This window comes from Ricinus communis, chromosome 1 (assembly GCF_019578655.1).
Source record: "Ricinus communis isolate WT05 ecotype wild-type chromosome 1, ASM1957865v1, whole genome shotgun sequence".
NCBI classification, from domain to species: domain Eukaryota; kingdom Viridiplantae; phylum Streptophyta; class Magnoliopsida; order Malpighiales; family Euphorbiaceae; genus Ricinus; species Ricinus communis.
The window spans coordinates 816848-842681 of record NC_063256.1 but is presented as its reverse complement, the minus strand read 5'-3'; the positions used below and the strand labels follow the sequence as shown (position 1 = coordinate 842681).

Below are 25834 nucleotides of genomic sequence, written 5' to 3'. Positions count from 1 at the left end.
TCAGTGAACTCCCAAAAATTGAAAGAGAAAAAATAAATGTGGCTGCTGGGATTCGAGCCCAGGTCTCCACGGCCACAACGTGGAATTCTTACCACTAAACTACAGCCACCTTATGAACTGAAGCTTAGTTTCCAATACTAATAAAATGAAAAAGAGAATCAAGTGGAGTAAATGCAAACAAATAATAATCAGATGACCTTTTCTGATGTATATAAGTGACTAATCTTTTATACAAACTGCAATTTACAGATGTTTTGAGTGATGTTTCAACCAAAAAGTAAATAAAAATAGAGAATGTCATCTTTTAAAGAAAAGAAAAACAAAAAATTGGCCTAACTTACTAACTCATTGCACGAACCAGATTTGCTTAATTTCTCATTTCGGTGATTATCTTTTCTATGCTGTTGATCTAAAAATTTCTGATACCTGCCTTTACGGCATGCTCAATGTCAAAGACCCTCGTAAACTTCCACATTAAGGGAATGCCCATTTTCTTGACCATTTAAGTATAAATATATATATATAGTTTAAAAGTCCACATCTTTCCATAAGTCCCTCCCCATTTTTCTTCAATGTTAGGAATTTCGGGAGCAGGAAGGAACTGAGCTTTTCAGACCGAAAGTTTCTACCTTCTGTAAACTTCAAGGAAGGAAAGTTTCAATGTTTATAAACAGATTTCTTGAAGAAGAAAAAGGAAAATGACTTATCTCAAAATTGAAGCATTAATTGAAAAAGAAAAAATAAAAAAGAAAAAAAGAAAAGAGGGAAGTTGACTATGACCAGCAGAAGCAAAATCTAGTCCGCCTGTTCATAAAGTTTCTTCAATTCTTTCTTAGTAAGATAAAAGTCAAACGTCCAAATGAATGTAATACATATGCATGGGCATGAAAACTACGTACTGCCGACATGCACCAAGGGACAGATTAACCTATACGTACCATATATAATATAAATTAACTGAAGGATGTGGAACATTGTTGCAAATTTGACTGAATAATAAGAAATTTATTTTTGTGTAATTTTTTTTAAGAAAAGGAAAAATAAAAATAGAGGGCAACATCGACTAATGCGCATTAATCAAGAAATTTGATGAACAGAAGAAGCAGATCCAAGACAGCACAAAGCTAGCCACAGTATTAGTACTATAGTCACCAATTTCCTGTTTCTCGTGCCACACGCCCTGCATGCACGTGCAATCTTTCATGATATAGTTATATAGAATTCAAAAACATATTTGATATGGGACCATTAAATTGTGGATATTTGGCAAGAAAATGAGTAATTGTGAAAGACAGAGAACAGAGATGAGAAGAGTAGTAAAGCGTCTCCAAAATGGGTTGTTGCCGTGACCAGCTGCTATGGAAGGGAGGGGTTCACACGTGAAACACAAATACTACACGAGTAATAGTACTGTGACTGGCTAGTGGGGTTCGACTGTGTATGACTTTTAAGTAGGGGCATGGAATCATAGCTTTTGCAGCGTGAACCCAAGGTAACGCCCACATAATGCAAAAACAAAAATATAGATATATACCCACAAATTGATTAGTTAATTTGTATCAATTACATATATAAAGCCCAAAAAGAAGCAAAGCAAAGGGCACAGAACAAGTAGAAAAATGTAACATCCTAAAAGGAAAAGGTTTTAGGATATGTACAAGCTATTTTCCATGCCTTCGAGTGGGTAAGGAGTCATTTTAATTATTTTCATGGTCAAGAGTTGAGACACAAACCAAAATCTCGAAGCTTCAATTCTTGTTTGTTTCCTTAGTTGTCTATCAAAAACGAAAGTAGAAGTTGGATTATCCAATCATGGTAATAAATTGTGCGCAGTGTCTTCTTGTATCACTTTGGATTGTACAAGCAAAGGATGAAAGGGTATGGAATTTCTTTGGCTTGGCAGTTGAGGAATTGGTCACATGTAAGTTAGGTAATGGAAATCTTCCTGCAATAGAAACTCAAGATATTTCTTTTTAGTTGGTAGTTAGGCTGTGATTAAAGGGTTTATTAGGATATGTGATCAGGTAAAAATACACTTGCACAAATGTTAGTGAATCTGTTTTGACTTTTCTCTTTTGCTAGCTCTGTCGTGCACACAGTTAGTGGCCAAGAATGATACAACATAATGACTCTCAGATCTCGCACTTGTTTTCCTCAGAATATTTTTTTTAATTATTGCTGCACGTTACCGAAGAATTAATACCTTTTTAATGGGTCTGATATTGTCCAAACTGCAGAAGTAAAGAATTAAAGGTTTTTCATTATTGTGGTGCATTACAATGCTAAATGAGTAACATATATAAGTGAATATAAAATTAAGAATACAATGTCATTCTCTTTTGTTTAAATATAAAATTTTAAAAATATGCGTCCTTGATCTAATAATTTAATACAACAACAATAAAAATTTGACTACATAGAATGATGGATATTCAATCAATAGACTGCATGAATAATTATCATGACATTACAGTTGATAAGTTTTAAAGCAGTACTGAGTTTCCTGCATAATTATAGAAAAGAAAAAGAAAACACTGCATATATACCTTGAAGTTGCAAGGCCAACAAATGCACATGGAGAAAGCAAAGCCAAGACTCCAGAAACAAGTGCTTTACCTAGTGCCTTTGAACTATTCAGGGGTTGATGGTTCTTATACAATCGAGCCCATGCCACGAAATATTACTTATATATATACATATAAATGGTGGTTAATAATAATAAGAATAAGAATATAACAAAAAAGAAAAACAAATGTTGGGGAATGAGTACATGGGAGTAACTTACAAGGGGAAAGGAGCTTTTTCAATGATGATAATGATGATGATGATGTAGTGTTTGTTAGGACTTTGAAGAAATAAAGAGCAGTGGAAGAAAGATATATCACACATATATACATTGTTGACTCTTTCTATTTGGAGGCTCTTTTTTTTTCAAGTCTATAAGCCGGCAAAATTAAGAGGGTTTTTGTTTATTGCGTTCCTTTTTAATTATTCAAACTTCTACTACAATAACCCCCACCACCACCATGGCCACTTTGAGTGTGAGATGTGAAGCAGCACTCACTCTCAACTCAAGTCATGGGTCATACATAAACCCTTACCAGCCCGTAATTACCTGCTTCTTCTTCTTCTTCTTCTACTAGCTCTGTTCACTTTTACCTTTTAATCTTTTGGTGATGATTTGAATGGAACCAATAACCGACACGCCGACTCATCATCCAGATCAACTTCTCTCAACTTTAAAATTAAAAGCCAGCCAACCAACCAATTCAAAGCTGTCTTGGAAATTTCTATTCCTACAGTATTTTCTTCTTTTTTTATTTATTTATTTAAAAAGTAAACAAATGGGTTTATAGCTTATTAGGTCATCAGCATTAAAGATAAGAAGCATCTTAAAATAGTGAGCGAATATTTAGAGAGAACGGCACATCATGGGAACTCAATTTTCCTTTTTCCTAGAATGGTTTTTGTAAGTTCTTGTAAAAAAGTCTCTCTTATTGAAGAGGACATATCTTTTCATAGAATGGGCAGGGAATCAATCAGCGCTACTTCTTAAATAATTGCACTGAATTCTCCATGAATACCTTCTCTTTTTCTTTATTTTCTTCGAGAAAATATCAGTACTACTATATAAAAAGAAAAAATTAGAATAAATGTTTAATACCATCTGATTACTGCTTAACTTTAGTTGTACTCTTTTTCTTCTCTCTTATATATATAATGCTTTCTCTGTTGTTTTCTTAATTGTCTTTCCGGAAAGCAGAAAAAAGAACGAAGAGGATACGATGGAAGGACTGAGTGATATAGGAATAATGGAATCATTTTATAAGAATGTAAGTGTGATAAATTGACCTAATGAAACTTGATTTAATGGGTTAAAAATGGGATATATACTAGAATATAATGGCAGTCACAGTGTTCAGCATGCATTATAAGAATGCAATATTATGGTAGTCATACTAGTTAATACATTTTTCATTTTCTTTTCCACTTGTAGGTAGGTTTAGATTCTTAAACATATTTGGCTCCAGATTGTAATGCACGTATCTATTTTCTTTAAAGCAATTATTTGCAAAAGTAACTAATAAAGTACCTTTCTCTTTGTTCTTATTAGATTAACTTCACCCGCAATTTCATGCACGAGACCATGTGATCAAATTGTAAATTCTCTGTTTCCCTAGGGATTGAAGCTTGTTTGCCTAGCAAAATCTATGTGCATCATAATTACTAACTCTTACTAATCGCCATATCCCTCAAACTTTTGGAGAACAGAGATTATAATAATCAGAATGAAAATTATAATTAAATTACAACTAAGGCCTTTTCTGAATTAAGGAAATATAGAATTCATGGACCTAGCCAAAACTTATGGATTTGACATCTATGGAATTTAATAGTTCATTCGTTTCGATTAAACATAAAAGCAACTGAATTCTATTTAAGGTTAAGTATAATTTTAGAATAATATAAATTTATAAAGGACTATATTGAAATAAAAAAATATATATATTATTAACAACCCATAATTCTTTTAAGATGATGGATTCTGAAATTTCCTATCTTTAAATGAAAAATGACAACCTTTAAAATTCAAGGATTTAGATTACATTTTGCTTATCAAACAATAAATTTAAATTAAATAAGTAGAGTTTATAAATCTTTGGTAATCCAAATGACCCCTAAATTATTTAATTAAGCAAAAAATCAGAAATAAAATACATTCTTTAATTTTCTACAGAAATAAAAGTTATTATCTACTATTATTGTATATGTAATATATATTTAATAATTTAAATGATAGAATATTATTTAACCACCTTATAATTGATTGAATTCGTTGGTATAGTCGACTCCCATTAAAATATTGAGGTCTTCTCATTGTTTGATTTATTCCCGAAACAAACAATTCATTACCAAGCAGTTGTTATATTAAGCCCCTATCACTCAAAACCTAGTTACATTTTAGGCTAATTTCCAAATGACATATGCATTCTTTTTAATGTTTAAATTAAATTGCCTATTCAATCTGCTATACAAACCTTTCATTTTTAGCCATTGACAATGATCTGCTAATAAAAAATTAACCCTGTTCAGTTTTTCGGCTTTGACCCTAACGATTCAGCATCCCATACTCTGAAATTTAAATTTCAAATGACCACTTTTTTCTTTTTTAAGAGAACCCTTAGAAAGTTAGAATCATACTGCTATATGCCCTTGTGGTTTGACTTCAAAAACAATTTAGTCCCTGCTATTTCAAATTTATCAAGTTTAGTCCTTATAAAGACTTTTTCTGAAGTGTACAATTTTAGAGACTTGAGGTATTGTATAATATAATAATAATTCAAAGACCAAATGCAAGTTATTTTGCAATTGGAGGGGTCTAAGTGCTGTATAATTGGAGTATCAGATAGTGTAATATTTTTTAAATTTTATAATTAAACGACTAAAGTGTATGGTCATTAATAATTAAACCTCAAGGACTAAAGTTGATAGTTATAAAATAGTAGAAACTCGAGTGTTTCTAAGGTCAAACTGGGAGGGATTTTGATAAATAACCCTTTTATTATTCTCTAGATACCAGCTTTTCAGATCTCCAACAAATGGAAATTTATCTACTATAAATCAGATTCCCAGCGTCAAAACTATTTTCTGGCAAAAAAAAAAAAAAAAAAGCTTCAAAGCTATTGATCATGTCATTAAATGCTATTCCTTTTTCTCTTTTTCCCCCTTCTTCTTTCTCTCTAATCTCTGCTGGTTTAAGCAAAAGTTGGAAACAGTCAAGCAGCAGAGCAGACACAGAGAAGCAAGAAAAGAAAGTTACAGATAACTTAGAAGAAAGAAAAGGAAAAGAAATGGCTTCTCCTTCATGAACCCTGCAATGCCAGTAGTGACAGGAGGTGGAACTTACTTTTCTATTAAATAAAAAAGGACAGTTTTTCTAATTTAATATAAACTTAATTCATCATCTCCTCCTTTCGAAAAGAATAACCATTTTTTGAGATTAAGAAAATGACTGGTGAAACAACTAGCCATAGCAGCTGCACGCTTGAGCAGAACCAAGCATTACCATTCTCAGGACTTCATTAATAATAGAGAAAAAGACAAACTCAGAAATTCTATTTCACTGTTGATTTTATGGGAAAAAAGGGGGCATGCATATAAAATAATGAATGTTTCTAACTGAGATTGTTGGAGAAACAGGGCAGAAGACAGAGCTAAATAGCAAAAATGAAATACAGTTAAGAATTTTGTGAACCAAAGAAATAGTCTTTGGATAATAAGAAGCATAAAATAATTCGATTAAAGCTAACAAACTCGCATGATTTTAGATCCCAAAACGCAAAAGTAGCTACCCTGAAAAAGCATTATACTTTTGGATCGAATCTTCTTTTGGAGAAAATTAGCACAGTTAAAATGAAAAAGAAAGAGTGCATTCACCTCTTGATGTGGTTGACAAATTCTGCATCAGATACGGCAGATAACTCAACTTGACTAAGATCATCCTCATCAATTGGAGCTGGAAGATTAAGATCTATTAAATTCAAGTTATCTTCAACCTTTGTCGCTATAGAACTTCTAGCAGGAGTCGCAGTTGCAATTGCTCTTGTTGTTGTAGTTGCCGCTGCTGCTGTTGCTATACCAGTTACTACATGAGATCTCTTGTGACCACCTAAAGCTTGCCCGGATGAAAATACTCTAAAACAATATGGACATTCGTGTATTTTTTTAACTGATACAGAACCTGAAGTGGCTGCATTATTGTTATTATTCTCTGTTTCTAATTCTCTTTCTTGAATTGGTGAATGAAGTTTAAGTTTCTTGTGACTTGCCCTGTGTCCACCTAAAGCTTGATAAGATTTAAACACTTTCTTGCATGTTTCACACCTGTACTTTCCTTTGATTCTTGTCTTACAAGATTTGAACTCATCTGATTCATCTGTTTCTTCAATTGACCTTTCAGCTTCTTCTTCTTCTTCTTCTTCTTGATCATCCTGTTCTTGTTCTTGTTCTTGATGATGTTGCGGTTTATCCTTTGTTTTCCACTTATCCCTTGAAAGCATCATAAGACAGAAAGCAACATCTTCTTCTGTGGTAGTGTCAGAGATTGAACTTACAGGTTCAGGCTCAACCCATGACTCGGTACTAAATTTGTTAAACTTGACCTTCTTTATGCTGTTGCTGTTGTTGGTTTCTTGCTCCCGTCTTTGGTGTTCTTGTTCGTGGTGGCGATGGAGATGATATTGATGATGCTCTAGTAATTTTCCTGTCCGCTTGGATCGTCTCCGAGTAGGGTTCTTGGATGACTCAGTCTCACTTTCTCTATCTTGAAGAACGACAGAAGCAGCATCAACAGCAAAAGAAAACTCAGGATCTACTAATCGAACACTTCGTTTCGGATTCTCTCGTAATCCATAGTAAAGACCCTCTGCTTCTGTTTCTACCTCTTCCTCTGAAGATGAAGATGAAGCTGACTCAGTATTTTCACCGAGTTGAATGGTTGGAGGACGATCATCATCGTCATCTTCTTCTGGCGGATGTTGTTGTTGTTTCTGAAGAACTGGAAGATTCAACATATGAGACCTCATGTGACCACCTAAAGCTCTACCATTAGAGAAACTCTTCAAGCACAGCTTACACTTGTGTTTTTCCATTTTACACCAGAAAAAGAAACAGAGCTCTAGATTTCTCTGTTTATTGAAAGAGTTCTAAAGAAGTTGTGAGGAAGTGGAAACTAAAAAGGAGTAGGTGACAAGCATTCCTCCACCAAGAGAAATATATAAGAAAGGTTTAAACAACAACAGAAAAAAAAGAGAGGTATTTAGAATTAAAATTACAGAATCGGAATTCCTGTATTAGGAGTAATTAAATTTCTTTACTTTGAAACGGCAATTAAAACAATTAATAAAAACTTAATTAAAAGCGTGTGCATGAAGGGAGAAAGAGCGACAAACATGCGAGGCATGCCCGTTTCTGTATTTATTCCCAACCATTCTTTTATCTCTAACCACTCTTTTGTTTCCCATATTTACCCTTATTATCAATTATCTTTAAAAATAGTTTTAATAAAGTTACCGATTACTTATGCTGTTGTTTACGTAACTTAATAAGAATTTTTTATTTTTTTTTTTGTTTTTGTAAAAAAATAAGAAATTTAATTTTACATATTTTATTTTAGTAACAAAAAGAAGGGTATTTTAAGAAAATAATTAGAGGTTACCAGAATAAACCGGTGGCTTACTTGTACAAGTCAAGAAAACTGCTGGGTTTGTTGTAACGACGAAGCACCCAAAAAAAAAAAAAAAAAAACACCAAGGTGCTTAATATCTCCTACCTGTGACTTAAAAACGTAACAAGCGGTCAGGATGAAATCAATAAGTACACATGACCAATGATATACACGCGTCCCTCCACCAAATCCCCAGTTTTCTGTTATTCTACTGCTTTTATTATTATTATTATAAAGATAAAAAAAAAAAGAAAATTACAGATTCTGTCCACTTTCTTGGTGGCGGTGATATTAAGGCCAACTGTACACTGTTGGTAGCTTTAGCACGCCGGCTGGACTAGCTACAATTTTAATTAATTTTTTGAATTTGTTTTAAGGAAGTTAATATTAGTAATTAAAGAAATAAGGTAAATTCACTTTAATTAGGGTAAGTTTCCATTAAAAATGGATCTTTAGTTGAAATGTCCGATATGAAATGAAGGGTGGGAAATCAACAGGAAAGTAACTTCCTCCTTGCTTTGAGAAAAGGAGTAGTAAATGCCGTTTTGTTAGGGATTGGTAGACTTGGTCCATAATGCCATTGGCACCACCACTGCTGCCTTCTAACCATGTGATGTAGATAACACCCAATTACACGTTCTTGTTTATACAGGAAAAGATAAATTAAATTCTCTACTCAAAATAATGCAAATTTACCTTTCATTCATTCTAATGTTTTAATGGGTTGTTAGCAATGAGCAAGATTGAAATTTCCTATCAATTGACTGACTTTTTTAATTTTCTCGATTCAACTGAAACAGTCAAGATAGACAAATAACTGTAAGCTTTCAAGTGCTAAAGAATAATATTTTGGTAATATATTCCTAAGGCTTGCAATTTGTTATCGAAGACTCATCATTTATTTATTGTATGGAATTTGCTTTTATTGTTTACAATCCATATCATAAAACCTGGCATGCTATACCATACTTTAAAAATATTGTATAACATTGAAGTGCTGCATGCTTCCATCTCAAGTGAATCTATTAAAATAAATACAAACAAATATAATAAAATCGATATTAATTTCTCCAAACGTACTAATGAATAATATAAATTTATTATTGAGTTTGATTAATTCAATAATATACGTTTGTTGGCATTTCAGCCTTTCTTTTATATGGAACATATATATTAATACTTATAGATTATAACTTTTGTTCCATTTTCAGCTCCTATATTAATAGGAGTGGGATTCGTGCGTGTAGGATTAGATTGCGGAGTGCGTATTTCTTAATTCTCTGTTGCTTATAATCTATGATTTTTTTAAAAAAATTTAATTTTTTTTGGTTATTACTATTTAAAATCAATAATAGTATGACTATGAGCTCATCCTTTGATGACTTGAAAGTCTTTTCCCCCTTAATTTATGTTACAAGTTACACAGGAAATGGTTAGCACGTTAACTATATACTCCATCCATCTTGAAGGCCAAAGTCCAAATATTGACAATCTTTATGGTATCCCCGTTTATAATTTGCCACATCTTTTGGGATACTTAGGTGCTGTTTAAGAGCATACGGACAATTTTTATTTCATTTTTCTGCTTGAATTATTTCTCCTTATTTACGGTCAAAGCATGTCGCAGTACTTTTCATATTTTTCCCCTCAAATTCAGAGAAGAGAAAATTAATTTCGCAAATCTGAAACTGGGTGGCAATCAAAATTGGCGTGAACTAGAGCTCACCCCAAAGAAAAGCCCTTAACACGCACGTCTCAAGGCATGGGAATATGATATGATATGAGATAATGTACCCAACTGGAATAAAAATTCCCTTCCCTTCAACTGTCCGCTGTACAATACATTACAGAGTTTTGTACAACTCAGATGCCTGAAATGGACCCACCAACTGCTCATGTAATCGTCTGTCAAACCCCCCCAACCTCAATCGAATAAATAGCTACCTGTGGTCATTTTTCAAGATTCGACTGTCTATGTGGTTGCAGGGTATATATATTTTTTTCCTTCTTTTCGTTAAGGTTTAAACTTGTAACTCCAATCCAACTGTATGCTTATCGTATAATTAATAAAAGTTTAATTAAGGCCTTTTTTTCTCTTTTGGAATTCAGTTTAATTAAGGTCTTATTAAGCTTTCTAGGATATATATATATATATTCATTTGGATAGTGGTGGAATTCTTGCACTAAATCGCACACCGATTTAGGGTGGTAGTGGGAGGAAGCAGTCAGAATCAAACCCTTAATTAGCCGGGGCCTTTAATTCTTAAGTGTAGCAGCGCTGAATTAGAGTGTGTCTTCTTATTCCTCTGATTATTTGCTCTATTATCTGATATTTAAGACTGCAGCCATGGCAATTAATGCAGTTTATATCCCAGACAAACTACACTGTAATATCAAATTTTTCTTCTATAAGACTCTTGCAAATCGCTTTTCCATATTATGGTGCCACTTAAACCGAAGAACTTGTAGGGTAACAAATCTTATTTTTCATTGCGAAAGGGTATCATTAACTAGAGAAATATTTTGGTAATTTTATTTTTCACAAAATAAATCATACTTCGTCAATAACTTTCAGTGTCTCTGGAAGTGCAATCCTATCATATAATCACAGAAACAAAATGAGAAAAAATATATGAAAAAAGTAAATTAACCATAAAAAGGTATTTTAAAAAACTATAAATTGAAAATTTAACCCTATTGATTCGTTTAGCATTAAATTTTTATTTTATATTATTTTTAAATTTTGAGATTAAAACAAATAGATCATCTTGAAGCTTTTTTCAAAAATTATTTAAGAAAAATAATTTTAAAATAATAATTAAATCATAAATTTCTAAATCTATAACACACCATGTGAAAAAAAAAAATCACTAGTAAATAAATATGTAGCAAATTAAACATGAAGAAGATGGACTCTATGTTCTAAAAATATTATCTCTTTATTCACAAATTGATATAAACTTAATTTAGAATTTTATTTAAAATTTATTTAATAATTAATACAATCCATTGTGGATTTTAATTAAAATTTCTACATAGAGAATATTATACTTATCAATTCGCGATAAAAGCAATCATTATAACATGGATCCAGCTGTAGCTTCATAGATCTAAGATCCATAAACACATATTGGAGAAGATTAATGAAATGCTCGTTTTATTAAATTCAAAAATGTAAATTTTTATTGCGTTTTAAATGTAAAATCAAAAAAGTCCAGCATTGTTAGTAAAAAAAAAGACTAGCAAATACTACGTGTCCTATATTAATAACTCTTCACCATTCTAAAACGCAAAGATTTAATTTTATTTTTTTTTTTAAAACTAAATTGATTGTGGAGTGTATTGCATGAGGCACATGAAAACATTTAAAGGAGATTTTCTAAATTGGAATACAAAGCTGATAAATAATATAAGTTTTCAATTTGAAAATTAATTCTTATAATTACTACAACTATTACAGATATTAATATTTTTCATTGATAATGTGTTATTTACAATTTCATGAATTGAAAGTGCTTAGAGCAAGATATTATTCCATCATTCTAATGTCAAATGTGAGCATCTATAATAATGAAGTTTCAAAAGAAGCAAAGAAGAAATTCATTGAATAGAGGAAAGACAAAGCATAACAAGAGACATATTTTAGTTTTTAGTAAATTTTTAACTGTTTAAAAATATATTTCATTCTCTATAAAGTTTTAATTTATTTTTAACAATGGACAAATATTTCTTATAATATTATTTTTTATATTTCTTAATATTTTTTCCCTTAATAATCAAAGTTCATAATAATGAATATGAACAAAAAAATTTGATGAATAATCTTTATTTAAATATTGAACAAATCACTAATGTTCATTCCAGTATTTTAATATGTTCATCACTATGTAATAAAATATTTATAAACGTTTCTATACATAAGATTTAGATTAAAATTTTATGTTCATTTCTCTTTAAATAAATGTTCACTTTGATAGTATTAAATATTCATGAAAACATACGGTTAAAATATTAAAACAAGAACATAACAATAATTCTTACAATATAAAGTAAAATATTAAATATACATAATCTGTTCTCATTATATCAAAAATCATATAAAAAATAAACAAGATTACAAAAAAATCAATTCTTATCAACCATTTACGGTATTAAAATTCAATAAATGAATAATTAAAGTATAACTTCTTGATTTGAATTTGGTATAACATTTACCAATTCGGAGCTGCTATAATTTGCGTGTGCAAAATATCATTCTCCAACTATTTAATGAACAGTTTCCTAAAAGAATAAAAAAAAAAGATTCAACAAATAAAGTACCTGAATTGAATTATGAACTACTATTTTTATTTGCAATGCAGCCATTTGAGCATTTTTTCCTACGCACTTTTGCTTGATTATATTTTTTTTTTATAAGACTTTTCACCCTTTGATTATGTTAGCCTTTTACTATACGAATTGAAGGATTTTAAATTTTTTCAACTGAACTTTCATCATAGTCTTCCAAAGAAACAGAATCAACCTCACTCACAATATTACTTTTTGCCTTATCAAAAGCTAACTCACACCGTTCTCGAGCTTTAACATTATGTTCACTAATTGAAATCAATTTTTAAAATTTTCTAGCCATTTAAATTCTCCAAAGTGAAACAACTACATTAAATTCATTTGACAAACATAAATTCGTAAAATCATATTTATTTCTACTTTCAATAATTTATTTTCTCCATCTCATAATTATATATTTATCTATTATAGCTTCAATATAATAAACATTCAATATATGCAAACAACGGTAAAAAATTATAAATTCATATTTTCCGTTTAATTTAATTTAATGATTAATAAGCCAAAGTGAAAGGTAAATAAAAGAAAGCTGTTTGAACTCAGATTCTCCATTCAAGTCTAGGTAGTGCATTAAGGGACAGTTGCTATACAATTAATTATAAATATTTTTAATATGTCAAATTTAGATTAAACTTTATATTTTAAAAGATGTTTATTACAAGGTCTAATTATTAAATTTAATATAAATATATAAAGATAATAAAGCAATATATAATTGATAACATATGATATAAAATAAGAAATTTATTAGATTATTAATTAATTAATATCAAGAGCATAATTATTTTTTAAGAATTTAAGAATTAATATTTAATTAGAAAATCATCTATTAATTATTATATTTTTTGTAGTTTTAATATTATTATTTAATCTAAAAATAAGATATTAATTAATATATAAACATAACAACTTAATTAAAAAAATAATCATTTGAAAAATTACAAATCAGCGTAATATTTACTGGCCAAGAATAAATATACATACAAAACTTATTTTTATATATAAATTCCCCCAATAGTTCCAATATAATATTAGATTTAAGGATTTATAACTTGAGTTCCATTAAAATTACATGAAAGAAATATGAAACTACAAAAGATATTTATGACTTAGGAGTCGTTTTTTGACATAAATAAATAAGGATGACATGGCAGTTTACAATACTGTATTTATGTAATTCAATCAAAATAAAATAGATATAATGCTGTGAATGGCAGTCAAGAAACTCACTCGCTAATCGCTGTAATTAGCAGTCAACTATTGGTGATGATATTGTTACTCGTTGGTGTGCAGAATGTGTTAACGCAGATTTTAGAGGCTTTGACAGGTGTAGCATCGTTCTTTCCAACATCTGCCCACGCGGCAATTATTGACCGGATTTGGTCCAGGCAAAAATTTCCCCTACTGTCAACATTGACTAGGAACCTGCATTAATACTTCTTTTTTTCCCTAACTGGCAGAGGAAAAACCATTTGAAAAGCCAATTAGGGTCGACAAGAAAAAAAAATTTAAGCCAATTCAAAAAGTTTCAGTATATTTGTTTATAGATATCAATGAAAAGTTTATTTATTTTCCATAAACTTTCAATAAATAAAAAAGAAAGTAGTTTTAATAGAAGAACTAATATCAATCTTTTTCCCTTTTGTTTCTTTTTACTTTTAAATCCTCTATTAATAAATTTTGTTAAACATCAACCATATCAATTACTAAAAGACTGTAATATGGATAGCACGTGTATTTTTAAAAAATTGGCTAATTTCTACTAACATAAAATATATATATATATAATAAATTAAAGTTAATTTTGTATTTAAATATTTTATATTTAAATTAATAAATATACTTCAAACATCCACCTACCAATGTAGTACGTACTTACAGTATGCAAAAGTTTTCTCAAAACAAAGGTTGCAGCAGTGTATCAGTGGCAATTCTCTTTTCCAGACTACTATAATATTACTGACAATTTTTGCAATTCTGATACGGCCGCTCATTGAAAGCGACCAACCACTTTAGTTTTGCAATGAGGTTCCCATGCAACCTCGAAAAAACAAAACTATTTATGAATATTTAAACCCATGGTAACTGTATATTAAGATCCTCAACTGCCCAGGCAGCCAGTCGCCATCGTTTTAATTTATGAACTCTACCTTCTTGCTTAATCACAATTCACAAGCGTGAGATATCAGTCTACTAGCTTTACTCTAGTTGAAATGATAGCCACAGAAAGAAGAGGGAAGTGGACGTAAGATTCTTACCAAAATCACACTAGACATCAAAAATAATACTATATACTCCCAGTACTCGGTGAAGTATATGCCATATGTGTTTATTCGGAAGTATCTATTCTCCTGTATTAAAGGAAACATTGGACTTTATGAGTATCCACCAAAGAGGAAAAAGTAAATTGATGGTGTAAAATTATACTCATGATTCTGTCCAGTCTGTAATTACAGTTTAGAAATACAAAAATGGACAAAAAAGAGAAAAAATATTCAAAAGAAGAAAAAAATTTGAGAAGGCCCCGATCCCCTCGCAAAAAATTTTACGAGTCAGCACCAACATCAGTTGTTGAACCAATTCCTACCTGCAACCATGGAGATGAACTTCCATTCATGTTCATGTCTTTTAGTTCACTAAGCTTTGCTAACTTCACCTTACTGTCTGCTTCATCTTCCACATTCTGCATTGAACCATTACAATTATTGTTATTGTTGTTATCTTTGTTATCATCCTCATTTTGGTGCTGCTGGTGATTGTTATCCTTCTCTTTTGCTTCAACACCTACCCAAGTTTTTAAATAAATCTCTGTAGACACTTTAAAGCTAGGCTGGTTTGCGGGGGGATCCCGCTTGACTCCGTTATGATCACGATGATCAGCCGGGGCAGGAAGGTTGAGGTCGAGCGAAAGATCAAGTGTCTCAGAAGTATTGGTAAACTTGGGTCTTTGTTGAATTTGCTCTATGTGATCTTGAAACTGATGAAACTTAGCCAAAGAAGATGTATCTGGTGAATTTGACGTAATCCAATGACACCTTTTGTGGCCACCTAATGCTTGGCCAGATGAAAACACACGGTGACATATCGAGCATTCATGTACCTTTGATTTCCTTTTTGATGTAGAAGCTAATGGAGGATTGGAACCGTGATCGAATTGGAATGTTGAGGATGACTTAGTTGGAAAGAACTCTTCATGTGTAATAACATCTTCATCAGCTAGACTATCATCTAGTCCTTGATCGAGCCGAGCTGCGAAACACCCTTTAACCTTCTTGTGACTGGCTCTATGTCCACCTAACGCTTGATGGGAATTAAAAACTTTCTTGCATGCTTTGCATTCGAACATTCCCTTAGCAACCCCTTTAGCCTTGTCAACTGGTGCTGCCCTATAAGCTATAGGAGCCATAAAATTCATGGGATTTCTTCGCTCCTCGTCTTTACTAGCCGAAGCACATGACTCCTCTGGTTCGGCAACAAAAGGATCAACTGTTGCATTAGATAACATCATAAGGCAATTGGCGAGATCTTCTTCTTCGCTAGAAGGGCAATGTGAGTTAAAATTACCCACTTTAGCTCTTAGTGATCTTTTTCTTTTAGACCAACCGCAACCTCTCCTTTGCGTGCCATCCTCACCATCGGATTCTGGAGAAGAGACGAGCGACTCAGCATCCTCGGAGCTGCATTTGCCATGTTCAAGAAAAGATTTCCACGACAAGAATTCCTTGCCACAATTTTCACAAACACGGCAACTCTTTAATCGATTAGGATTTGTTCTTAATGCATACATACGTTTATTGCTAGGAGGCACATTCCCTCCTAATTTATCTTCCCAATCGCTTGCAGGATCTTCGTCGTCCATTTGACAATTTTCATCACCAATTCCATGAGCCCTCATATGCCCTCCTAGAGCTCTACCACAACCAAACCCTTTCTTGCAAATTTTACAAAAGTGCTTGAAGTTTGGTTGTTGATCGACAATCAAAGCCATATACAAATAAAGGGGGAAAATAAAATGGAAAGAGAGAGAGAGAGAGAGAGAGAGAGAGAGAGAGAGAGAGGGGGGGGAGGAAGAAATGAAGTTAGGGTAAATTAGGAATGGAAGAGAAGATGGGGTGTTCTTGTAGTGAAAGTTGTTGTAGGGTTGTATGGTGAAGAGGAGCACTAGTCCTAGTTTTTAGAAATAGTAATGGTTGTGTTTTTGTGGATGACAGAGAGAGAGAAGGAAGTGAATAAGAGTTGATAAGGAGTGTGGTGACAAGTGGTGGGATGGTAAGAGGTTTAGAGACTTTTTCTACGACTTTGTGGTGGTGGCGCCGCCTGTCAAAACAAACAAACGGAGGTGTGTAATATTTGTGTGTGTAGTGTAAGAGAGAGTGAGGGGAGTGAAAGAAAGGAGATTAGAGAGAGGGAGAGAGAGAGAGAGTGGTTCTAACTGCCATACCTATTCATATCCCTTCAATTCCAAGCCAAGAAAACTAACCCATGCTTCTCCTTGTCTGTCGGTTGGTTCAAGTTGCTTTTCCACACAAATATTATGCAACCACATTACTATAATTGTCAATTTTGTCATTAAGATTAACCCTTTCTCTCCCTTCTTTTTCTTTCTTTCTATCATTTACTCCATGAATCACACACATTATCTCCATCCTTTTCCATTTTCCCTATGTTTAAGCACCTCGTGGATTATTTTGGCTGAGTTTACTCCACTTGTTCTCAGTCCAAAGAGATAAGATAGAGCTTGGGAAGTTAAGTAATTATCTTTCTGTAATTAGTTAAAAGAGATTATTGTTTCTGTATATAATTAGTTCAATTATAGAGAGCGTGCACTTAGAGGATATAATCATTTACAGAAACAAAAACAAACATACAGACAAGATATTATGGTGGAGATTTTATTGTTTTATTGAAACTTCAATTCTTCTTTAGCATTATTTGTTGGATGATAAATTAACTAAAGACTAATGACTTAATTATTATTGGTGTATTGCATTCAACGTTAGATGAGCCATATATACATTAAATACTTTATATTTGAACAATAACAAAGTCACATATATTTTAGGGAATAAGCAAAAAATTATAATAAAAGAATCAAACCAATTGAACCAAAATAATAAAGTTGACTAATCTACTAATTAATTAGTTTGGTTTTTATTTATTTTTTATAATTATATTAACAGATTAGTTATATTTATTTCAATAATCCATCGACTGACCGATTATGTTTTTAATATTTAATACTTTCTTTTCTCTTTTTATTTTTTTAATGAATTAAAAAACCATCGTTAAGACACTGATATTTCAATTTAGATGAGCAAATGAATAACCAAGTATAGAAGCATCTATCTATATACGCTCTCTATGCAATTATAAAAAATTTAAGTACCAACTTAGGCTAGTTAAATTATAATATTTATAATTTTTAAGAAAATTTATCTTCATATAGTAATATTATAAAAAAAAAATATAATATTAATTGTTTAAAATTAAATAAAATATTTATGTAAAGTAATTAAATGCAATAATTTTTTATTTAAAATTAGTCGCTACGTCTTAATATAAAAATACTTCCTTTATTAAGTTAAAATAGATGTAAACTTAAGTCTATTTTTTTCTCAACTTAATATTTTAAAGTTATGTTTATCTCTTTTCTTAACATGTATATTTAATTTGACATATTTTTATCAATTAATTATATTAATTAAAATAGTGCATTTGTTACTTTTATATTGCTTCCATTAAGGAAGATTAAATTACAATAAAAAACTTTGTGAGTATATGTACCTTTATTAAGTTATCACTTCTTAATAATAATAAAAAAATGATTTTCACTTTACTCCAGTTTTAGTTAGAATAAGACTCCATGAAAACTGATCCAACGAGTCCTATCGAAGTAGGACTTTAAGTTGATGCCTTTTATTGAAATTTATTTTTAATACAGAAAGAAAGAAATTATTAGGTATTGGCCTAACAGACTGCATAAATAAATTTAACTCTCTTGTTTTCCACAAATACTTAACCTGTTAATCGCTGAATTTGACCCAATTTGGTTTTCCAAATATATAAATGATTGACTACTGTGAAAGCAAGAACTCCTTTTCTTTTTCTTCATTAAGAGAAGACAAAAGAACTTAGAAAAGATAAAAGAACAGAAGAAGGGAAGAAAATAAAAGATCTTTTCCTTCTACACTCCACACTTAAACACTAATTAAAGCTAGCTGAAAATATTTCTCGGTCTTTAACAACTTGTTGAAGCTTTCTCAGATTGTAATGTAAAAATGTAACGAGTGATGAAGTTGCAGTGAGCATTTCAATTAGTCAGTGAACTCAAGGCTAAGCAAACTGCTTCCATGAGTAGCGCAGTGGGTTTAGTCTGTAATCAATCAATTAATATCATAATTTTGCTTGGATTTAAAGCATACACAAAGCAAACTGGTTACTTAAGTAAGTGATAGTGACAAGTAAAGAGCTCACTTGCTTATAGTTTAGTCCTTTTACTACATCGATCTCAGTTGCTATAGCAGTGCTATATGATTGATACCCTTTACTAAAGAAGTTAATAAATATAATATCTGTAGTATAAATGTAGTTAATTTGGATGATTAACTACTACCTACCACTTCACTGAATGAGTGAATCACCTAACTGATGATACTTCTTTTTTTTCTTTTCTTTTCTCTTCTCTTCTCAGTCGTCATCTTTGCTTTTGATAGCTAAGTTACAAAGTGACCCACTTCATTTGATTTTGGCCTTTATAGCAATTTGATGAGGATCGTATACTGTCATAATCGCCTTTTGCAAGTGTTTGAGGTACAACGTTGCCTTCTATTAAAGCACTTCTGCTAAAATTGCACTTAATATAACATATATGATATGTATTCATATTAAACGCAATAACATAAATATGCATTGCATTTTCTTTCTGCCAGAAAAATAGGAAAAATGAAAAAGAGGCAGAATTTACACTGTAACCATAAAATTGTAGAAAATTAGGTACTGGTTGGACCTTACATTTTACCCCTTCTCCACTCTTATGTTCTAGTCCCACGCCCCTCTTTTATTAGGTGCTACGTTCTGTGAGTGCTATCGGGGGTAAAATTGTTCAGTTTGAGAGATGCGTCACTTGCTTTAGTTGTTCATTGCCTTAGCCCTCAAGTTCAGCTAAATAATATCCTTACCTGTATATATTTATATATCTGTATTTAAGATGGAAAATTATGCTACAAGTACATTTACATCTAACACAGATGATGAATAACATATTTTTATTAGTTCCAAGAATTTAATTATATATCTATAATTTAATATGACTTGACAAGAATTACTCATTTAAAACAGTTACTTTGAGAATATAAATTATAGTTAGATTCAATCGGTTTCCTCATACTAGGAAAAATCAATATTATTTAATTCATAGAATTCAATGGATTGGTTTGGTAGCTGTGCAGTAAGATAGCTATTTTCTTTCTCTCACATAATATTGGCGATAGTACAGAGAAATTCTCACCAAGTGATGAATTTAATGATTGTTGTTTTTCTTTTATTAAAGAAAAACTTGCGAGCACCATTGCCTACATTGATGGTTGTTCTTCCATGTACAGTGGGGTCCATTTCAAAAGTGCAAAATTGGTTTAGATATTCAAAAGCTGCAAATAATTTAGTCATCTGAAGGTTTTGCGAGACGTTAACTGGACCGGCCACAGGATTTGAAGATTTTTGTACTATTTAAATGTTGGATTCTAACCCAAAACAAGAAAGAAAGAGGCCCTTTTAAAACCGAGCTGAATCAAGTGGCCCAGTCAAGCACCTTCATAACACTATATAGCCTCTGATTTTTTCGCTTTATTTCTTGGGCTTTCCTTCCACCCATGACGCAGAAGTAATATTAGGATTCACAGAAGATTGCCTCTCCAAATTGGAAGGAAAACGAACAAATAAGTCTGCCGCCAATTAAGACGATAAAAGTCTCGATACTATGTAAAAGTCTCAACACTATGAGAAGAAAGAGTATGTATAAATGGAATACTGTGTATGAAATCTCCTTTTTTGCAATATAGTCAAATCCCTTTAATCGTTATATTTCCACCAAAAGTCAGATGATTTACCCAAAAAAGGAGAAATTTGCAGAATTTTAATTATTGACATACTTCCATACAAGGCAGATAAAATCAATTAATTGGGATATTCTGTCAGGAACCAATAACAACTTCTGGGTTAAAAGAGAATTGCAGATTTTGGCAAGAAATATTTTATAGTATATAGTAGGATATCCATTCATATGCATACAGATGCTTTTAGAATTCCATGTGGACTCTAATCTTAACAAAGTCTGCTCCATGGAAATTAAACATCAACGAGCAGGCAACAGCTACATTCATACAAGCTAACAAATGCAGTATATCGAGTTACATTAGAAATTGACAACTGATCGGTAAGTCTTTCCAGGCTGCCAATCGGCAGGAATTACACCACTTGCTACAATGGTCTTGCCGGACTCGAGCGAGGTTAGCCTGAGAGACAATGGACCACGTAGAACTGAGCCTGAGTTAAGTCGCCAAACCGCACCCCATGATTGTTGCATGGGAGCCCATGAGTCTTCTTTGTCCAAAGCCTGTTTTAGCTCCACCGAACGAAGCTCACCATCTCCATCTTCGTACTCAACTAGGGTTGCAAAATAGTAGGGGTTTGACCCAGAGTCCACGTGGAAGACCACACTTCTCCCTGGATAATTGCACTGAACTCTGCTACCACACAGCATCAGGGACAAAATAATTGTGCGTAATTAATAAATGATAATTTCAAATTTTGAAACCAGAGAAATATTCAGAATATTGGTTTTATAAAGTCTATGCCTAAAAATAGTAATTAGTAAAAGAAAAAGTTGCAATTTGGTATGTTTGACCAAATTAATTATGTGATTGAAGACTTTTATAGAATAAAATAGAAAAGGATTTGTTGACAATTACTGCTTTCTCTCTCTTTATCTCTTTCTCTAAAGAATAGAGTTACCTTCTATATCGAATCTGCAAGACTCCGGCGTTACGCAGTTGATCAGCACCGCCAGAAATGGCCATAGCTCCAAAAGCAGTACCACTCAGATCAAAATGAACTGATTCTGCTGTACAGGGTCCTCCTGGGCACTCATCTGTTATAACTACTGTCGCTGGTTTCCCTGAGCATGCAGAATGTGACGTGCATTTCACCTGATAACAGGCTCCACATCCTTTACCTGACTTGTATAGAGAAGGACCTCCTGCTGCTATCATTGAAGAGAATGGAGGTTGATCTACTGCATTTTGATACCCACAAGCTCCACCTGCAACGTATATATGTGCACATCTACATGAATTAGAACATTTCCACAAACAATTATTATAAATCATTTCCAGTATTTTATTTATATTTACATATAACATACCATCACTTCCAGCACCAGTGGGACTGCCATACCAAGTTGCACCAGCCGGTGCCCAACCAGAATCGCCGGACTGAGTCCTTGAAACATTGAAAGACTTGTGTTTGAAACAGTAGCAGGAGTTGAACAAAAAGACAAGTGCAAGAACAGAGACAAGGATTGAATTCTGAAGGATAATAGCCATTATTACTAACTGCTTTAGCCCCTCTATGGTTTGGAATATGGCCAATGTAGTTTTGGTTCGATGGATTTGAAAGGATAAGCAAGTGGATACGTATTTATAGAGGGAGAAGGGGGTGCATGGCTTGTAATGCAGCCACTCATCAATGGCCAAGTGTCATCCTGAGAGTGAGCCTTTTCTTCAGGAAAAAGCCAAATAATTAGATTTTTTTTTCAGATACGGAATCTGTGTCAGCATTCCTCTTATGGGCCAATTTCATAAAACTGGATGAGAAAGAGTGTGATTTCTGAGTCTCTTAGTCTATGCAGTATCCAATGAACTTTTTCCTTGGTACGTATAAGTTACCTGCTAAATGTGAAATATGCATTTAGACATTATTTTAAAATAATAACAATGTAATTGACTATGGTTTCTTCTTCCATTCAAAAAAGATAAATGTAATTGTAAAAATAAAAATGGCATATGTAAAACCAACAGTTTACTTTGTGAATGGCATGTAGGGTTATTCTTGTTAAACGACCATATTGTATTCACATTTTCATCTTGTGAGCCGGTTAACTATGAATTTGAAGAATTAATTGTTGCCGCACTCCTCACATATTTTACTGAATTATTAAATGAAAATTTATATTTATTCTGAATATTTTATATTTAAGTAATAAAAATGTAAACTTTTATAAATATTACCGCTGTAACTGTTTGATATAATGTTTCAAAATGGTTGAAATTTTATATTTAATTGTTTTTAACTTAAAAGATCTTCATTAAGCATTAGTAATGTTGGAATTGCCTCAAGGGACGAGTTCTAGTTCTAGTATTTGCAAGTTCTAAATGGGAATGGTAATCATTCTCTTTAGTGGACTTCATAAAACAATAGTTAACTACTTCTTGCGGAATATTTTAACCCACTTAAAAAAAAAATATATAAAATTAATGTATGTATTGCAATTAATAAAAAATAATAAATATATATAAGTGTTTTGTATTGTAATATTTATGATTGAAATATATTTTATTATTTAAAATTAATAATTATATATAAGTGGGTCGATATTAAAATACTTTATTTTGAGAGAGAAAGGAAAGAAAAAGCAACTTAATGTTTGTAAATTATTTAATGAGGCGTGATTAATTAAAATATGGTCAGTTTCAAAATTAATACGAGCGACTAACTAATCCTGCCTCTCCGAGCGTGACTCTGTAACGTCGTCTAGTTTGTCCGTTTCTGCATGGAGGCTGAATCAACCATAGAAGGTTTGCCACCTGAGACGGTTATGTCTATCTCGGTAGGTCCCACGTGCACGGCCTGGCCCCTACACCTATCAAACGCCCGTCTCTGTTCCGTTTTCAAAGGGATGCGGAGTGGACTCATACGAGATTCGCAGTGTTACGTATTTGATAGCGAAAAGAGTTCGTTAATGTTGCCGTTAATGGTGGTTGTTGGCCGTTGAAAATCTCACCTGATTGTTTGATCGACGGTCCACGATTACCCCATTTCCCACGTGACAGTCCACATCATTCAATATCTACGGCACGTAATATTTGCCGGGATTTAGGGTATGGTTTGTTTATTTAACACTATTATAACAATTATGAGGCAATGTGATGGTGATATATTGTGGGCTACGGGCTACGGCTTTTATTTTGTCAAATAATTAAGTATATATATATGACAGGAAAAGTTGATGAATGGATTAATTATAACAAAACTAATTTAGAATGGTTGCAATGTATAGAGATAGAAGTAATTATGGTTAATTTGACTCGAAAAATGAAACTTAAATAAAGCAAGATTTCCACATGGTTATCACAATCAAAGGAAGAATTGAGATTTTCAGTCTATATATTTTTCTCTTCAAAGGGAACATCACCCATGTGGCTATCACTCTCAAAGGAAAAAATAGGTAGCAAGATAGGGTTTTATAAAATAATTATACATATTTATAATATAAGAAAAAGAAGATAAATAGTTTTTCAAAGTATTAAGGAAAGTCCCCTAACTGACAAATTTCTAGTAGGTAAAAAATGGAATTGGACCTAAAATAAATATCATACTAGAAAAAACAATAACAATAATGAAATCAGATACTTTAATTCAGTGACATTGGCTTGTATCATTTAAATTTTTTCAAGGCAAAGCCATTTTGAGGAAACTTTGAGCTCATCAAATAGGAAGCAATTCCAAAGCGTTTCAACAGAGAAAAAGTCCTAAGCAATTAAATGAACACAATTGAAGTAAGGGGTATGTATAGCTCAAACAATGATAATTGGTATTTGCTTGGCGTCAATTGCAAGCAGTTTAATCTGTTGTATTTTAAGGTGATTTTATCCAAAAAGAAATGTTACCGACAAATTAACATGCATGCTTGTTTTCTTGTGGATTCACCATTTTCAAATTTATTCTCTTTCTCTCTCGCTCTTATTTCTTTTGCTCAAGTATTTCAAATGGTTAACTTTTGATTTTTTTGAGGTCGGAAGAGTACGTAATATGACATGTTTAGCATCTGATTGTTGAAATTAAAGCCTCAGGGAATGAAATTCCAAATGCCTCCGACTATTGGCGAGGAAAATTTGGCCCTAGAAAAGATATTAAATTATTTTTGTTTCCCAATTAATAAATTTTGTTTTAGTGCCATACATTTTTCTCATCTTTTCATAATTTTTTGATGTTGGTTCTAAATTAATTTCACGTTGTCTTGGCTGAAGCCTTCTCGGCCCATCCATTTCCGATAGTTTCTTATGTTTGGGCCTGAGAGAAATCCAAGGGCCGAGCTAATAGTTGTTTATACGATTTCATTTGTTTGTACCTTTCGTCAAAGTCAAACTCTTACCTGCTCTTTTTATTGATATTAAAGATACTACAAAATAAATAATGAGCACATGTACAATTATAAAGACTCATGGATTCAAATCTAATATTTTTATTTTTAATCAAATGAAGTGATTTTTATCAACTTGGAAATGATACTTCTCTATCTCTTTGTTTTTCTTTTAAGAGATTTAAGCATGAAAATTTGCCAACGGACATGACAGCAAAATCTGGAGTTAAATATTATATGTTTTTATAACCAACAACAATTTACAAAAGAAACCTTCAGCATGTGTGCTTTTCCCTAAACAATTCAATTAATTAATATTCATATAACAACTGAATGCATACCAAAAAAGAGTGAGAAAATATGAATTAATAAGTGGTCATTTAATTAAGCACAGATCTGAGGTAGATTAATTAAGGGAGATATGGGCAGAATAGTATCAAATTGCAAATCATTAGTAGAGATTATCAATATGCAATAAAGTGGGGTTGATAAGGGACAGTCTTAGTTGTATGTAAAGAATAAAGTAATGAACATGCTATACAGTTTGAAAATGGGATTTGTCCTTACAGAAAGTGGTCGTAAAACAAATGATAGCGTGCATGCTCTATTTTATATCATGCATATCAATGGAGAAGACGAGTGCAATAGTTTATTTCCTTTGTAAGAAAGAATTATATACCCAAGATTATATAAGCCTGTTCCTCAACTACGACTAGTGGTTTAATCCTAAGCTCTTGAGAAGATGGCATTCCTTCAAGACGGCTACTGGGACGACGTTGCAAACCCTTTAGTTGTTTGCTAAATGGGGATAGGCACAGCTTGTGTTTTGCCCATCGAGTATTGTC

The 25834-nt window shown here is 32.0% G+C and overlaps 3 protein-coding genes and 1 non-coding gene across 4 annotated transcripts; all 4 read right to left on the bottom strand.

Moving 5' to 3' along the window:
* Window positions 1–37: 37 nt before the first annotated feature.
* Window positions 38–109, bottom strand: TRNAH-GUG. The gene has a single exon. It is a non-coding gene; the product is annotated as a tRNA-His (tRNA).
* A 5937-nt stretch (window positions 110–6046) lies between these two features.
* LOC8265846 (zinc finger protein ZAT4) lies at window positions 6047–7907 on the bottom strand. Its single transcript, XM_048371523.1, has one exon. It carries the CDS (start codon window positions 7650–7652, stop codon window positions 6435–6437), a length of 1218 nt encoding a protein of 405 aa, XP_048227480.1. The 5' UTR covers window positions 7653–7907; the 3' UTR covers window positions 6047–6434.
* A 6971-nt stretch (window positions 7908–14878) lies between these two features.
* On the bottom strand, window positions 14879–16976 carry LOC8265845 (zinc finger protein ZAT1). Its single transcript, XM_002511604.3, has one exon. It carries the CDS (start codon window positions 16560–16562, stop codon window positions 15120–15122), a length of 1443 nt encoding a protein of 480 aa, XP_002511650.1. The 5' UTR covers window positions 16563–16976; the 3' UTR covers window positions 14879–15119.
* A 3812-nt stretch (window positions 16977–20788) lies between these two features.
* On the bottom strand, window positions 20789–22232 carry LOC8265844 (putative expansin-B2). Its single transcript, XM_002511603.4, has 3 exons — window positions 21993–22232; window positions 21584–21890; window positions 20789–21315 (listed from the first exon to the last, which is right to left on the bottom strand). The coding sequence occupies exons 1-3, from the start codon at window positions 22171–22173 to the stop codon at window positions 20985–20987; spliced, it is 819 nt and encodes a 272-aa protein (XP_002511649.1). The 5' UTR covers window positions 22174–22232; the 3' UTR covers window positions 20789–20984.
* Between the last annotated feature and the right edge of the window lie 3602 nt (window positions 22233–25834).

What these genes read in the sequence shown, in the direction of transcription:
- LOC8265846 (XM_048371523.1), bottom strand. Translation starts at nt 7,652, where the DNA reads ATGGAAAAACACAAGTGTAAGCTGTGCTTGAAGAGTTTCTCTAATGGT.
- LOC8265844 (XM_002511603.4), bottom strand. Translation starts at nt 22,173, where the DNA reads ATGGCTATTATCCTTCAGAATTCAATCCTTGTCTCTGTTCTTGCACTT. An exon ending in CACTGGTGCTGGAAGTGATG is followed by an intron (nt 21,891 to 21,992) that starts GTATGTTATATG and finishes TATACGTTGCAG; the next exon opens with GTGGAGCTTGTGGGTATCAA. An exon ending in TTGCAGATTCGATATAGAAG is followed by an intron (nt 21,316 to 21,583) that starts GTAACTCTATTC and finishes GTGTGGTAGCAG; the next exon opens with AGTTCAGTGCAATTATCCAG.
- LOC8265845 (XM_002511604.3), bottom strand. Translation starts at nt 16,562, where the DNA reads ATGGCTTTGATTGTCGATCAACAACCAAACTTCAAGCACTTTTGTAAA.